This window comes from Gallinula chloropus, assembly GCF_964237585.1.
Source record: "Gallinula chloropus genome assembly, chromosome: 37".
Taxonomy (NCBI): domain Eukaryota; kingdom Metazoa; phylum Chordata; class Aves; order Gruiformes; family Rallidae; genus Gallinula; species Gallinula chloropus.
Window position 1 is genome coordinate 43,763 of NC_140122.1, and position 12,744 is coordinate 56,506.

Genomic DNA, 12,744 nt, shown 5'->3' on the forward strand with positions numbered 1-12,744 from the left:
GAGGAGGGGGCGGGGCCTCGTCGTCCTCGGCCCCTGATTGGTTGGTGAGCGCCAGGCGCGCGGGGGCCAGGGCGGAGCCCGGGGGGCGCCGCCCGTTGACCAGCAGCGCCAGCGGTGACGTCACGCGGAGCCCCGAGAAGGAGAAGGTCTGAGACCAGTGCGGACCAGTAAGGACCAGTACGGGCCAGTATGGACCAGTACGGGCCAGTACGGACCAGTATGGGCCGGTATAGACCAAGAAAGGCCCTCCCAGTGCCTCCCAGTCCCTCCCAGTGCCTCCCAGTCCCCTCCCAGTTACCCCCAGTCCCCCCCAGTTACCCCCAGTCCCTCCCAGTTACCCCCAGTCCCCTCCCAGTGCCCCCCAGTAACCCCCAGTCCCCTCCCAGTTCATCCCAGTGACTTCCCAGTAGCATCCCAGTCAGTCCAGAGACCCCCGCCCTGTGCCCTCCAAGTGCCTCCCAGTAACCCCCAGTCCATCCCAGTAACCCCCAATCCCCTCCCAGTCGCTCCCAGTGTCTCCCAGTCCCTCCCACTAACCACCCAGTTCATCCCAGTCCCTCCCAGTTCCTTCCCAGTAGCAACCCAGTCAATCCCAGTAACCCCCAGTCCCTCCCACTCCCCCCAATCCCCTCCCAGTGACTCCCAGTCCCCTCCCAGTGCCTCCCAGTCCCCTCCTAGTCCCCTCCCAGTGCTTCCCAGTGACACCCAGTGACTCCCAGCCCAGTCTCAGTGCCTCCCAGTGCCACCCAATCCCCTCCCAGTGCCTCCCAGTCCCTCCCAATCCCCTCCCAGTGCCTCCCACTCCCTCCCAGCCCCTCCCAGTCCCTCCCAGTCCCTCCCAGTGCCCCCCAATCCCTCCCAGTGCCTCCCAGTACACCCCAGTCCCCTCCGAATCCCCTCCCAGTGCCTCCCAGTCCCCTCCCAGTGCCTCCCACTCCCTCCCAGTCCCCCCCCACTCTCCCCCAGTCCCCTCCCAGTACCTCCCAGTCCCCTCCCACTCCCTCCCAGTGCCTCCCAATCCCCTCCCAGTCCCTCCCAGTCCCCTCCCACTCCCTCCCAGTGCCTCCCAATCCCCTCCCAGTCCCCTCCCAGTGCCTCCCAGTCCCTCCCAATCCCCTCCCAGTGCCTCCCACTCCCTCCCAGTCCCCTCCCAGTCCCTCCCAGTGCCTCCCAGTGCCTCCCAGTGCCCACCTTGCCCTGGTGCTGGTGCTGGTGCAGCCTCAGCCTGGGCTCGGGCAGCGCCAGCCCATCCCCCACGGCCACGCCCCAGCCGGGCGCCGCGTTGTAGACGGTGACCACGGCGACCGCGCCCTCCGCGTCCGACACGCCCACGGCGCTGCCGGACCAGCAGCACCAGTTACACACCAGTTACACACCAGTTACACACCAGTTACCCCCAGTGACCCACCAGTCCGCTCCCAGTTACCCCCCGTCCCCTCCCAGTCCCCTCCCAGTCCCTCCCAGTTACCCCCAGTCCCCTCCCAGTTACTCCCAGTGACCACCAGTCCCCTCCCAGTTACCCACAGTCCCCTCCCAGTTACCCCCAGTGACCCCCAGTCCCCTCCCAGTTACTCCCAGTTACCCCCAGTCCCCTCCCAGTCCCCTCCCAGTAACCCCCCAGTTAGTCCCAATGCACCCCAGTTGCCTCCCATTTAGCCCAGTCCCCTCCCAGTCCCTCCCAGTTACCCCCAGTCCCCTCCCAGTTACCCCCCAGTTACCCCCAGTCCCCTCCCAGTCCCTCCCAGTTACCCCCAGTCACCCCCAGTCCCCTCCCAGTTACCGCCAGTCCCTCCCAGTTACCCCCACTCCCTCCCAGTTACCCCCACTCCACTCCCAGTCCCTCCCAGTTACCCCCATTCCCCTCCCAGTCCCTCCCAGTTGCCCCCATTCCCCTCCCAGTCCCTCCCAGTTACCCCCATTCCCCTCCCAGTTACCCCCAGTTACTCCCAGTCCCTCCCAGTTACCCCCAGTCACCCCCAGTCCCCTCCCAGTTACCCCCAGTCCCTCCCAGTTACCCCCACTCCCTCCCAGTTACCCCCACTCCACTCCCAGTCCCTCCCAGTTACCCCCATTCCCCTCCCAGTCTCTCCCAGTTGCCTCCCAGCTAGCCCAGTCCGCTCCCAGTTACCTCCCAGTGCCTCCCACTTACACCCAGTAGGCCCCAGCTATCTCCCAGTCCCTCCCATTGCCTCCCAGTAATGCTGAATCCCCTCCCAGTCCCTCCCAGTCCCTGACACTCCCCTCCCAGTGTCTCCCAGTGTCTCCCAGTCCACCCAATCCCCTCCCAGTCCCTCCCAATCCCTCCCAGTGCCCCCCAGTCCCTCCCAATCCCCTCCCAATCCCCTCCCAGTCCCCCCCAATCCCCTCCCAGTCCGTCCCAATCCCTCCCAATCCCTCCCAGTCCCTCCCAATCCCTCCCAGTCCCTCCCAGTCCCTCCCAGTCCCTCCCAGTCCCTCCCAGTCCCTCCCACTCCCCTCCCAGCCCCTCCCCCACCCCCCCTCTCACTAGGGCACCCCCTCCTCGGGAACGAGGCTGAAGATGACTCTGGCCAATAGGACGCGCCGGGGGTTGGCCCCGGGTCGCAGCGCAGCCAATGGGAGGGGCCGGGCGGCTCCAGCCAATGGGCCGAGGTGGGCGGGGTCAGGGGGCGCCGCCAGCCCCCGGCGCCGCTTCCCGCGCAGCTTCCCCTGGGGAGGGGGCGGGGCTTAGACAGGCCACGCCCCCCATTGGCCAGACCGCGCCCCTATTTGGACAGGCCACGCCCCCTCCTGCTGAGGCCACGCCCCCTTCGAGGCACTCAAAGCCCCTCCCAGTCCCTCCCAGTGCCTCCCAGTCCCCTCCCAGTCACTCCCCGTGACTCCCAACCCCCTCCCAGTGAGTCCCAGTGACTCCCAGTCGCCTCCCAGTGACTCCCAGTGACTCCCTGTCCCCTCCCAGTGCCTCCCAGTACCTCCCAGTGGCTCCCAGTCCCCTCCCAATGCCTTCCAGTGACTCCCAGTCCCCTCCCAGTGAGTCTCAGTCTCCTCCCAGTGCGTCCCAGTGACTCCCAGTCCCTCTCAGTCCCCCCCAATCCCCTCCCAGTCCCTTTCAGTCCTTCCCAGTCCCCCCAATCGCTTCACACTCCCCTCCCAGTGCCTCCCAGTCCCCTCCCAGTAACTCCCAGTCCCCTCCCAGTCCCTCCCAATCTCCTCCCAGTCCCTCCCAGTAGCCTCCCAGTGAGTTCCATTCCCCTCCCAGTGACTCCCAGTGACTCGCAGTCACCTCCCAGTGCCCATAATCCCCTCCCAGTGCCTCCCAGTCCCTCCCAGTGACTCCCAATCCCCTCCCAGTCCCTCCCAATCCCCTCCCAGTCCCCCCCAATCCCCTCCCAATTGCCTCCCAGTGACTCCCAGTCCCTCCCCCTCCCAGTCCCTCCCAGTCCTTCCCAGTCCCTCCCAATCCCCTCCCAGTTCCTCCCAGTCCCTCCCAGTCCCTCCCAATCCCGTCCCAGTGCCCCCCAATCCCCTCCCAGTGCCTCCCAGTCCCTCCCAATCCCTCCCAATCCCCTCCCAGTCCCTCCCAATCCCTCCCAGTCCCCCCCAATCCCCTCCCAGTGCCTCCCAGTCCCCTCCCAGTCCCTCCCAATCCCCTCCCAGTCCCTCCCAGTCCCCCCCAATCCCCTCCCAATCCCCTCCCAGTCCCTCCCAATCCCCTCCCAGTGCCTCCCAGTGCCTCCCAGTGCCTCCCAGTCACCCTGGTGGCCAGCAGGCCGCAGAGGTGGGACAGGAAGTCGGTCAGGTGGGCGTGTCGGCGCCGCGGCTCGTCCCAGGCGGGAGCCAATGAGGCGGCTCGGCTCAGCCCCTCCAGCGCCGGGCCGTACAGCTCCTGGTACTGCAGCAGCTGTAACGGCGCCTCCCATTGGCTGGCGGCTCCCAGTCCCTCCCAGTGAGTCCCAGTCCCTCCCAGTGACTCCCAGTTACCTCCCAGTCGCTCCCAGTGAGTCCCAGTGACTCCCAGTAACCTCCCAGCCCCTCCCAGTGGCTCCCAGTCCCCTCCCAGTCCCTCCCAGTCCGCTCCCAGTGACTCCCAGTCCCCTCCCAGTGACCCCCCAGTGAGTCCCAGTCCCCTCCCAGTGACTCCCCAGTGACTCCCAGTCCCCTCCCAGTGGCTCCCAGTGAGTCCCAGTTGCCTCCCAGTGACTCCCAGTGACTCCCAGTCCCCTCCCAGTGACCCCCCAGTGAGTCCCAGTGACTCCCAGTGACTCCCAGTCCCCTCCCAGTGGCTCCCAGTGACCACCCAGTGACTCCCAGTCCCCTCCCAGTGACTCCCAGTCTGCTCCCAGTTACCTCCCAGTGACTCCCAATCCCCTCCCAGTCCCCTCCAATGACTCCCAATCCCCTCCCAGTCTCCCCAATCCCCTCCCAGTGACTCCCAGACAACTCCCAGTGCCTCCCAGTGATTCCCAATCCCCTCCCAGTCTCTCCCAGTCCCCTTCCAGTCCACTCCCAGTCACTCCCAGCATCCTTCCAGTCCACCCAATCCCCTCCCAGTGCCTCCCAGTCCCCACCCAGCCCCTCCCAGTGACTCCCAGTGACTCCAAATCCCCTCCCAGTCCCCTCCCAGTGCCTCCCAGTGCCTCCCAGTGCCTCCCAGTGCTCCCAGTGCCTGCTGACCGTGGCTCGGTTCAGGTGCAGGTCGGGGCTGTTTCCGGCCGCCGGGTCGACTCGCTCCTGATTGGACGAGAGGGAGGAGTTGGCCCCGCCCACCAGACCCCTCCCAGTTACCCCCAGTCCCCTCCCAGTTACCCCCAGTCCCTCCCAGTTACCCCCAGTCCCGCCCAGCAACCATCCCAGTGACTCCCAGTTACCCCCAGTGAGCCCTGCAGGAAGTCCCAGTTACCCCCAGTAATCCCCAGTCCCCTCCCAGTCCCTCCCAGTAGCCCCCACTACCCACCATTCCCCTCCCAGTGTCTCCCAGTCCCTCCCAGTATCCCCCAATCCCCTCCCAGTGACACCTAGAAACTCCCAGTCCCTCCCACTCCCCTCCCAATCCCCTCCCAGTCCCTCCCAATCCCCTCCCAGTTATCCCCCAGTGACTCCCAGTTACCCGCATTGACCCCCCCAGGGAGTTCCAGTTCTCCCCAGTAACCCCCAGTCCCTTCCAACCCCCTCCCAGTCCCTCCCAATTCCCCCCAATCCCCTCCCAGTCCCCCCCAATCCACTCCCAGTTCCTCCCAGTCCCACCCAATCCCCCTCCCAGTCCCTCCCAATCCCCTCCAATCCCCTCCCAGTCCCCCCCAATCCACTCCCAATCCTCCCCAGTCCCTCCCAATCCCCTCCCAGTCCTTCCCAGAACCCCCCAGTCCCTCCCAGTCCCCCCGAATCCCCTCCCAGTCCCTCCCACTCCCCTCCCAGTACCTCCCCATGCCCACCAATCCCCTCCCAATCCCCTCCCAGTCCCTCCCAATCCCCTCCCACTCCCTCCCAGTCCCTCCCAGTCCCTCCCAGTCACCGCCTGTGCGTAGGCTCCCAGCGCTCTCCGCGCCGCCTCCGGGCTCTGCCCCCCCGCGAAGAACAGCGACACGTAGGCGTTGCCCAGCACGTCTGTTGATTGACAGCTGTCAATCAACCTCTTAGCCCCGCCCCCAGCTGTCAATTAACCCCTTAGCCCCGCCCCCAGCTGTCAATCAACACCTTAAGCCCCGCCCCCAGCCCCATAACCCCGCCCCCACCTGTCAATCACCCCCTTAGCCCCGCCCCCAGCCCCATAGGACCCTCCAGCTGTCAATCACCCCCTTAGCCCCGCCCCCAGCCCCATAGTCCCGCCCACAGCTGTCAATCAATCCCTTGGCCCCGCCCCCAGCTGTCAATCAACCCCTTTAGCCCCGCCCCCAGCCCCATAGCCCCGCCCACAAGGCTCCCCCAGTGCCTCCCAGTTACCTCCCAGTGACCCTCAGTCCCGTCCCAGTGCCTCCCAATCCCCTCCCAGTGCCTCCCAGTGACCCCCAGTATCTCCCAGTTGCATCCCAGTTGCCTCCCAGTGACCCCCAGTACCTCCCAGTTGCATCCCAGTTGCCTCCCAGTGACTCCCAGTGCCTCCCAGTCCCATCCCAGTCCCTCCCAATCCCCTCCCAGTCCCTCCCAGTGCCCCCCAGTATCTCCCAGTTGCCTCCCAGTGGCCCCCAATCCCCTCCCAGTACCTCCCAATCCCTCCCAGTGACCCCCAGTACCTCCCAGTTCCACCTCAGTTGACTCCCAGTGACCCCCAGTTCCTCCCAGTCACTTCCCAATTTCCACCCAGTGACCCCCAGTACCTCCTAGTTGCCTCCCAGTGACCCTCAGTGTCTCCCAGTCCCCCCCAATCCCCTCCCAGTCCCTCCCAGTCCCCTCCCAGTCCCTCCCAGTCCCCTCCCACTCCCCTCCCAGTCCCTCCCAATCCCCTCCCAGTCCCTCCCACTCCCCTCCCAGTCCCTCCCAATCCCCTCCCAGTCCCTCCCAATCCCCTCCCAGTGCCTCCCAGTCCCCCCCAATCCCCTCCCAGTCCCTCCCAATCCCCTCCCAGTCCCTCCCAATCCCCTCCCAGTCCCTCCCAGTCCCTCCCAATCCCCTCCCAGTCCCTCCCAGCCCCTCCCAGTCCCTCCCAGTCCCTCCCAATCCCCTCCCAGTCCCCCCCATTCCCCTCCCAGTGCCCCTCAATCCCCTCCCAGTCCCCTCCCAGTCCCTCCCAATCCCCTCCCCGTCCCTCCCAGTCCCTCCCAGTGCCTCCCAGTGCCTCCCACTCACACCAGGAGCGCCAGTCGGCGGGGTCGCAGCGCACGGCGGCCTCGGCCTGGCGCAGACTGTCCCGCAGGGCCTCGGCCCCGCCCCCCGGCCCCGCCCGCAGCGCCATGGACAGCAGCCGCCGCGCCCCCGCGTCCTCCCCCTGCGCCAGGCACCACCAGTCACCACCAGTAACCACCAGTCACCACCAGTGACCACCAGTGACCACCAGTCACCACCAGTAACCACCAGTAACCACCAGTGACCACCAGGGACCACCAGGGACCACCAGGGACCACCATGGACAGCAGCCGCCGCGCCCCCGCGTCCTCCCCCTGCGCCAGGCACCACCAGTCACCACCAGTAACCACCAGTAACCACCAGTACACACCAGTAATTACCAGTGACCACCAGTAACCACCAGTTACACAGCAAAACCCACAAATAACCACTAGTTATACACCAGTAACCACCAGTAACCACCAGTACACACCAGTAAACACCAGTACACACCAGTTATACACTAGTTACACACCAGTAACCACCAGTTACACACCAGTAACCACCAGTCACCACCAGTCACCACCAGGGACCACCAGTCACCACCATGGACAGCAGCCGCCGCGCCCCCGCGTCCTCCCCCTGCGCCAGGCACCACCAGTCACCACCAGTCACCACCAGTAACCACCAGTACACACCAGTAATTACCAGTGACCACCAGTAAGCACCAGTTACACACCAGTGACCACCAGTGACCACCAGTCACCACCAGTGACCACCATGGACAGCAGCCGCCGCGCCCCCGCGTCCTCCCCCTGCGCCAGGCACCACCAGTCACCACCAGTAACCACCAGTCACCACCAGTAAACACCAGTGACCACCAGTGACCACCAGTAACCACCAGTGACCACCAGTAACCACCAGTTACACAGCAAAACCCACAAATAACCACTAGTTATACACCAGTAACCACCAGTAACCACCAGTACACACCAGTAAACACCAGTAACCACCAGTTATACACTAGTTACACACCAGTAACCACCAGTACACACCAGTAAACACCAGTGACCACCAGTGACCACCAGGGACCACCAGTAACCACCAGGGACCACCAGGGACCACCAGGGACCAGCAGTACACACCAGTAAACACCAGTAACCACCAGTTATACACTAGTTACGCACCAGTAACCACCAATACACACCAGTAACCACCAGTAACCACCAGTGACCACCAGTAACCACCAGTTACACACCAGTAACCACCAGTACACACCAGTAACCACCAGTAACCACCAGTGACCACCAGTTATACACCAGTCACCACCAGTAACCACCAGCACACACCAGTTACACACAAGTACATGCCACTTACACACTAGTTACACACCAGTACACACCAGTAACCACCCGGTACACACCAGTAACCACCAGTAACCACCAGTTACACACCAGTAGCCACAAGTAACCACTAGTTATACACCAGTACACACCAGTAACCACCAGTTACACGCAAGTAAGCACCAGTTACACACCAGTTACACACCAGTAACTACCAGTAAACACCAGTTACACACCAGTAACCACCAGTACACACCAGTAAACACCAGTACATACCAGTTACACACCAGTGACCACCAGTTACACACCAGTAACCACAAGTAACCACCAGTGACCACCAGTTACACACCAGTTATACACTAGTTACGCACCAGTAACCACCAGTAACCACCAGTTACACACCAGTAACCACAAGTAACCACTAGTTATACACCAGTAACCACCAGTACACACCAGTTACACACCAGTAAACACCAGTTACACACCAGTAACCACCAGTTATACACCAGTTACCACCAGTTATACACCAGTCACACACCAGTACACTCCAGTACACACCAGTTAACACCAGTAACCAAAAGTAACCACCAGTAACACACCAGTAACCACAAGTTACAGAGCAGTAACCACAAGTTACCCACCAGTAACCACAAGTAACCACCAGTTATACACCAGTTACACACCAGTAACCACCAGTACACACCAGTTACACACCAGTCACACGCCAGGAACTCCCCAGTCCCCACCTAGTTCCCCCCCAATCCCCTCCCAGTCCCTCCCAGTGCTTCCCAGTCCCTCCCAATCCCCTCCCAGTGCCTCCCAATCCCCTCCAAGTGCCTCCCAGTGCCCTCCCAACCCACCCCAGTCCCCTCCCAGTGCCCCTCAATCCCCTCCCAGTGCCTCCCAGTCCCTCCCAGTCCCCTACCAACCCACCCCAGTCCCCTCCCAGTGCCCCTCAATCCCCTCCCAGTGCCTCCCAGTCCCCTCCCAGTCCCTCCCAATCCCTCCCAATCCCCTCCCAGTGCCTCCCAGTCCCCTCCCAGTGCCTCCCAATCCCTCTCAATCCCCTCCCACTGCGCCCCAGTGCCTCCCAATCCCCTCCCAGTTCCTCCCAGTGCCTCCCAGTGCTCTCCCAACCCACCCCAGTCCCCTCCCAGTGCCCCTCAATACCCTCCCAGTGCCTCCCGATCCCCTCCCAGTCCCTCCCAGTGCCTCCCAGTCCCCTCCCAACCCACCCCAGTCCCCTCCCAGTGCCCCTCAATCCCCTCCCAGTGCCTCCCAGTCCCCTCCCAGTGCCCCGCAATCCCCTCCCAGTCCCCTCCCAGTCCCACCCAGTGCCTCCCAATCCCCTCCCAGTGCCTCCCAATCCCCTCCCAGTCCCACTCACGTGCGCCAGCGCCCCGGCGAAGCAAGCGCGGGCGCCGGTGATGTCACCGCGTCGCCAGAGCTCCTCCCCCAGGCGGGTCCAGGCGGGGACCAATCCCGGCTCGAGTTTCACCGCCCGGCTCAGCGCCTGCTCGGCCCTGGCCCCGCCCCCCGGGCTCACAGCCAATGCCTGAGCCCGGAGCAGCAGGGCCCGGCCCCGCGCCTGCCGGGGCACTGAGGGGGGGCGGGGTTACCTCCCAGTCCCTCCCAGTGCCCCCCAGTAACCCCCAGTAAACCCCAATCCCCTCCCAGTCCCTCCCAGTAACCCCCCAGTAACCCCCAATCTCCTCCCAGTCCCTCCCAGTAACCCCCAATCCCCTCCCAGTCCCTCCCAGTCCCTCCCAGTTGCCCCCAGTCCCTCCCACTGACCCCCCCAGTGCCTCCCAGTAACCCCCCAGTCTCTTCCAGTCACCCCCAATCCACTCCCAGTCTCTGCCGGTCACCCCCAGTGCCTAAGAGGAACCCCCCAGTCCTCCCAAATCCCTTCCCAGTCCATCCCAGTAACCCCCCCAGCCCCTCCTCCCAGGCTCCCCCAATCCCCTAGTAGTCCCTCCCAGTCCCCCCACTCCCCTCCCAGTCCCTCCAAATCCCTTCCCAGTCCTTCCCTGTAACCCCCCAGCCCCTCCCAGCGCCTCCCAGTCTTTCGCAGTGACCCCCAGTTACCCCCAAGTCCCCCCCACTCCCCTCCCAGTGACTCCCAGTTACCCCTAGTGCCTCCCAGTTCCCGCCCAGTCCTTCCCAGTGCCTCCCAGTACCCCCCAGTCTCCCTCAATCCCCCTAAATCCCTTCCCAGTCCCTCCCAGTATCCCCCTAGTCCCTCCCAGTGACCCCCAGTAACCCCCCAGTCCCCTCCACTCCCCTCCCAGTCCCTCCAAGTGCCTCCTAGTTCCCTCCCAGTCCTTCCCAGTGCCTCCCAGTACCCCCCTGTCTCCCTCAATCCCCCCAAATCCCTTCCCAGCCCCTCCCAGTAACTCCCCACTCCCTCCCAGTGACCCCCAGTAATCCCCCAGTACCTCCCACTCCCCTTCCAGTGACTCCCAGTTACCCCTAGTGCCTCCCAGTTCCCTCCCAGTAACTCCCCAGTCCCTCCCAGTGACGCCCAGTTACCCCCCAGTCCCCCTCACTCTCCTCCCAGGGACTCCCAGTTACCCCCAGTGCCTCCCAGTCTCCCCCACTCCCCTCCCAACCTCCCCAAATCCCTTCCCAGTCCCTCCCAGTCACCTCCAGTAACCCCCCAGTCCCCCCCACTCCCCTCCCAGTCCCTCCCAGTGCCTCCTAGTTCCCTCCCAGTCCTTCCCAGTGCCTCCCAGTACCCCCCACTCTCCCTCAATTCCCCCAAATCCCTTCCCAGTCCCTCCCAGTCCCCTCCAGTTACCCCCACCCCGTTACCCATGACCACGCCCCCTGATGCTCCACGCCACCCTCAGGTGTCAATCACCCTCTAAGCCCCCCCCAACCCCCAGCCAATCAGCGCTCAGCTCCCGCCCACCCTCATGAGCCGCCAGGTCCCGCCCCTCCAAGCTTCCCAGCCAATCAGCGCGCAAATCCCTCCTCCCACCCCCCTCTATCAACCAATCAGCTCTCAGCCCCCACACACACACTCACCCGGCACCTCCTCCATCAGCTTCAGCGTCTTCTCCATCTCCTCAGCCAGCGCTGCCGCCGGGTCCTGAGGCTCGGAGGGGCCTTGAGGCTCGGAAGGGGCCGACCCCGGTTCGGGAGGTGCTGGGGAGTCCGGTGAAGGTGACGAGGCCGCCTGATCGCTCTCCCCTCTCCCCTTCAGCCCGTCGCGGAAGCGGTGCAGCCCCGCCAGCAGCTCCTGAGGCGGGGGGGGGGGGGGGGGCAACAGGGGTGGTTAAAAGCGGCCGGGATCCCTCTATAACCCCTCACCCCACCCCCTTTGCTTCCCCCCCGCCACCTCCAGCCGCTGCAGGGCGGCGCCGCCATCGCTGTCCTCCCCTTCCTCATCCCCATCCTCCTTCTCCTCGCCCGCCGCCGCGTCCTCCTCCTCCTCCGCCAGCGCCGCCATCTTGTCTTCCCCCCCCCCCCACCAGCTCCACCGCCTCGCCTTAGTCCCGCCCCGCACCCCGCCCGCAGCCAATCAGCGACGCCCAACCCCGCCGCTTTGGCCAATCGGCGGCGCCGCTTCTCGGTTCGCCGCTTCCCGCCCTTTCTGTCGCCTCAGGCCAGAGCTCCGCCCGCCGCCTCCTCGCCTCACGCCCCCGCAGCCGCTTCCAGCTGCTTTCCAGGAGGCTTTTCACCTTTTTCTCCTTTTAAACCCCTTTTTCCCCTTCAAAACTCCCTTTTTAAGCTTTTTTCGCCCTAACTAAACCCCTTTTTCCCTGACTTTCGCTTAAATTTACCTATTAAGTCCACTTTTTCCCTCACATTTACCTATTTAGTCCACTTTTTCCCTCAATTCCGCTCCAATATCCCTATTAAGTCCACTTTTTCCCATCAATTGCACTCAAATTTAGCTATTAATTCCACTTTTCCCCTCAATTCCGCTCAAATTTACCTATTAATTCCACTTTTCCCCTCAGTTTCGCTCCAATTTACCTATTAAGTCCACTTTCTCCCTCAAATTTACCTATTAAGTCCACTTTTTCCCTCATATTTACCTAAGTCCACTTTTTCCCTCAAATTCACCTATTAAGTCCACTTTTCCCCTCACATTTACCTATTAAGTCCACATTTTCCCTCAAATTTACCTATTAAGTCCACTTTTTCCCTCAAATTTACCTATTAATTCCACTTTTTCCCCAATTTACCTATTAATTCCACTTTTTCCCTCAAATTTACCTATTAATTCCACTTTTCCCCTCACATTTACCTATTAATTCCACTTTTTCCCTCAAATTTACCTATTAAGTCCACTTTTCCCCTCAAATTTACCTATTAATTCCCCTTTTTCCCTCAAATTTACCTATTAAGTCCACTTTTTCCCCTCACATTTACCTATTAAGTCCACTTTTTCCCTCACATTTACCTATTAAGTCCACTTTTTCCCCTCAAATTTACCTATAAAGTCCACTTTTCCCCCCACATTTACCTATAAAGTCCACTTTTCCCCCCACATTTACCTATAAAGTCCACTTTCCCCCCAAATTTACCTATTAAATCCACTTTTTCCCTCACATTTACCTATTAAGTCCACTTTTCCCCTCCTATTAAGTCCACATTTTCCCTCACATTTACCTATTAAATCCACTTTTCCCCTCACATTTACCTACTAAGT

At 62.5% G+C, this 12,744-nt stretch overlaps 1 protein-coding gene across 1 annotated transcript in view; it reads right to left on the minus strand.

Moving 5' to 3' along the window:
- Window positions 1–11,535, minus strand: part of TTC5 (tetratricopeptide repeat domain 5) — a gene marked incomplete at its 5' end in the record, with an annotated part of 20,141 nt that extends 8,606 nt beyond the window's left edge. The window contains 10 exons of the mRNA XM_084277848.1: window positions 5–148; window positions 1,192–1,336; window positions 2,507–2,688; window positions 3,734–3,880; window positions 4,654–4,710; window positions 5,492–5,583; window positions 6,763–6,901; window positions 9,469–9,680; window positions 11,112–11,325; window positions 11,425–11,535. Of these exons, the coding sequence (XP_084133974.1) occupies window positions 5–148; window positions 1,192–1,336; window positions 2,507–2,688; window positions 3,734–3,880; window positions 4,654–4,710; window positions 5,492–5,583; window positions 6,763–6,901; window positions 9,469–9,680; window positions 11,112–11,325; window positions 11,425–11,535 (1,443 nt within the window). The remainder of the gene's footprint in view (window positions 1–4; window positions 149–1,191; window positions 1,337–2,506; window positions 2,689–3,733; window positions 3,881–4,653; window positions 4,711–5,491; window positions 5,584–6,762; window positions 6,902–9,468; window positions 9,681–11,111; window positions 11,326–11,424) is intronic.
- Between the last annotated feature and the right edge of the window lie 1,209 nt (window positions 11,536–12,744).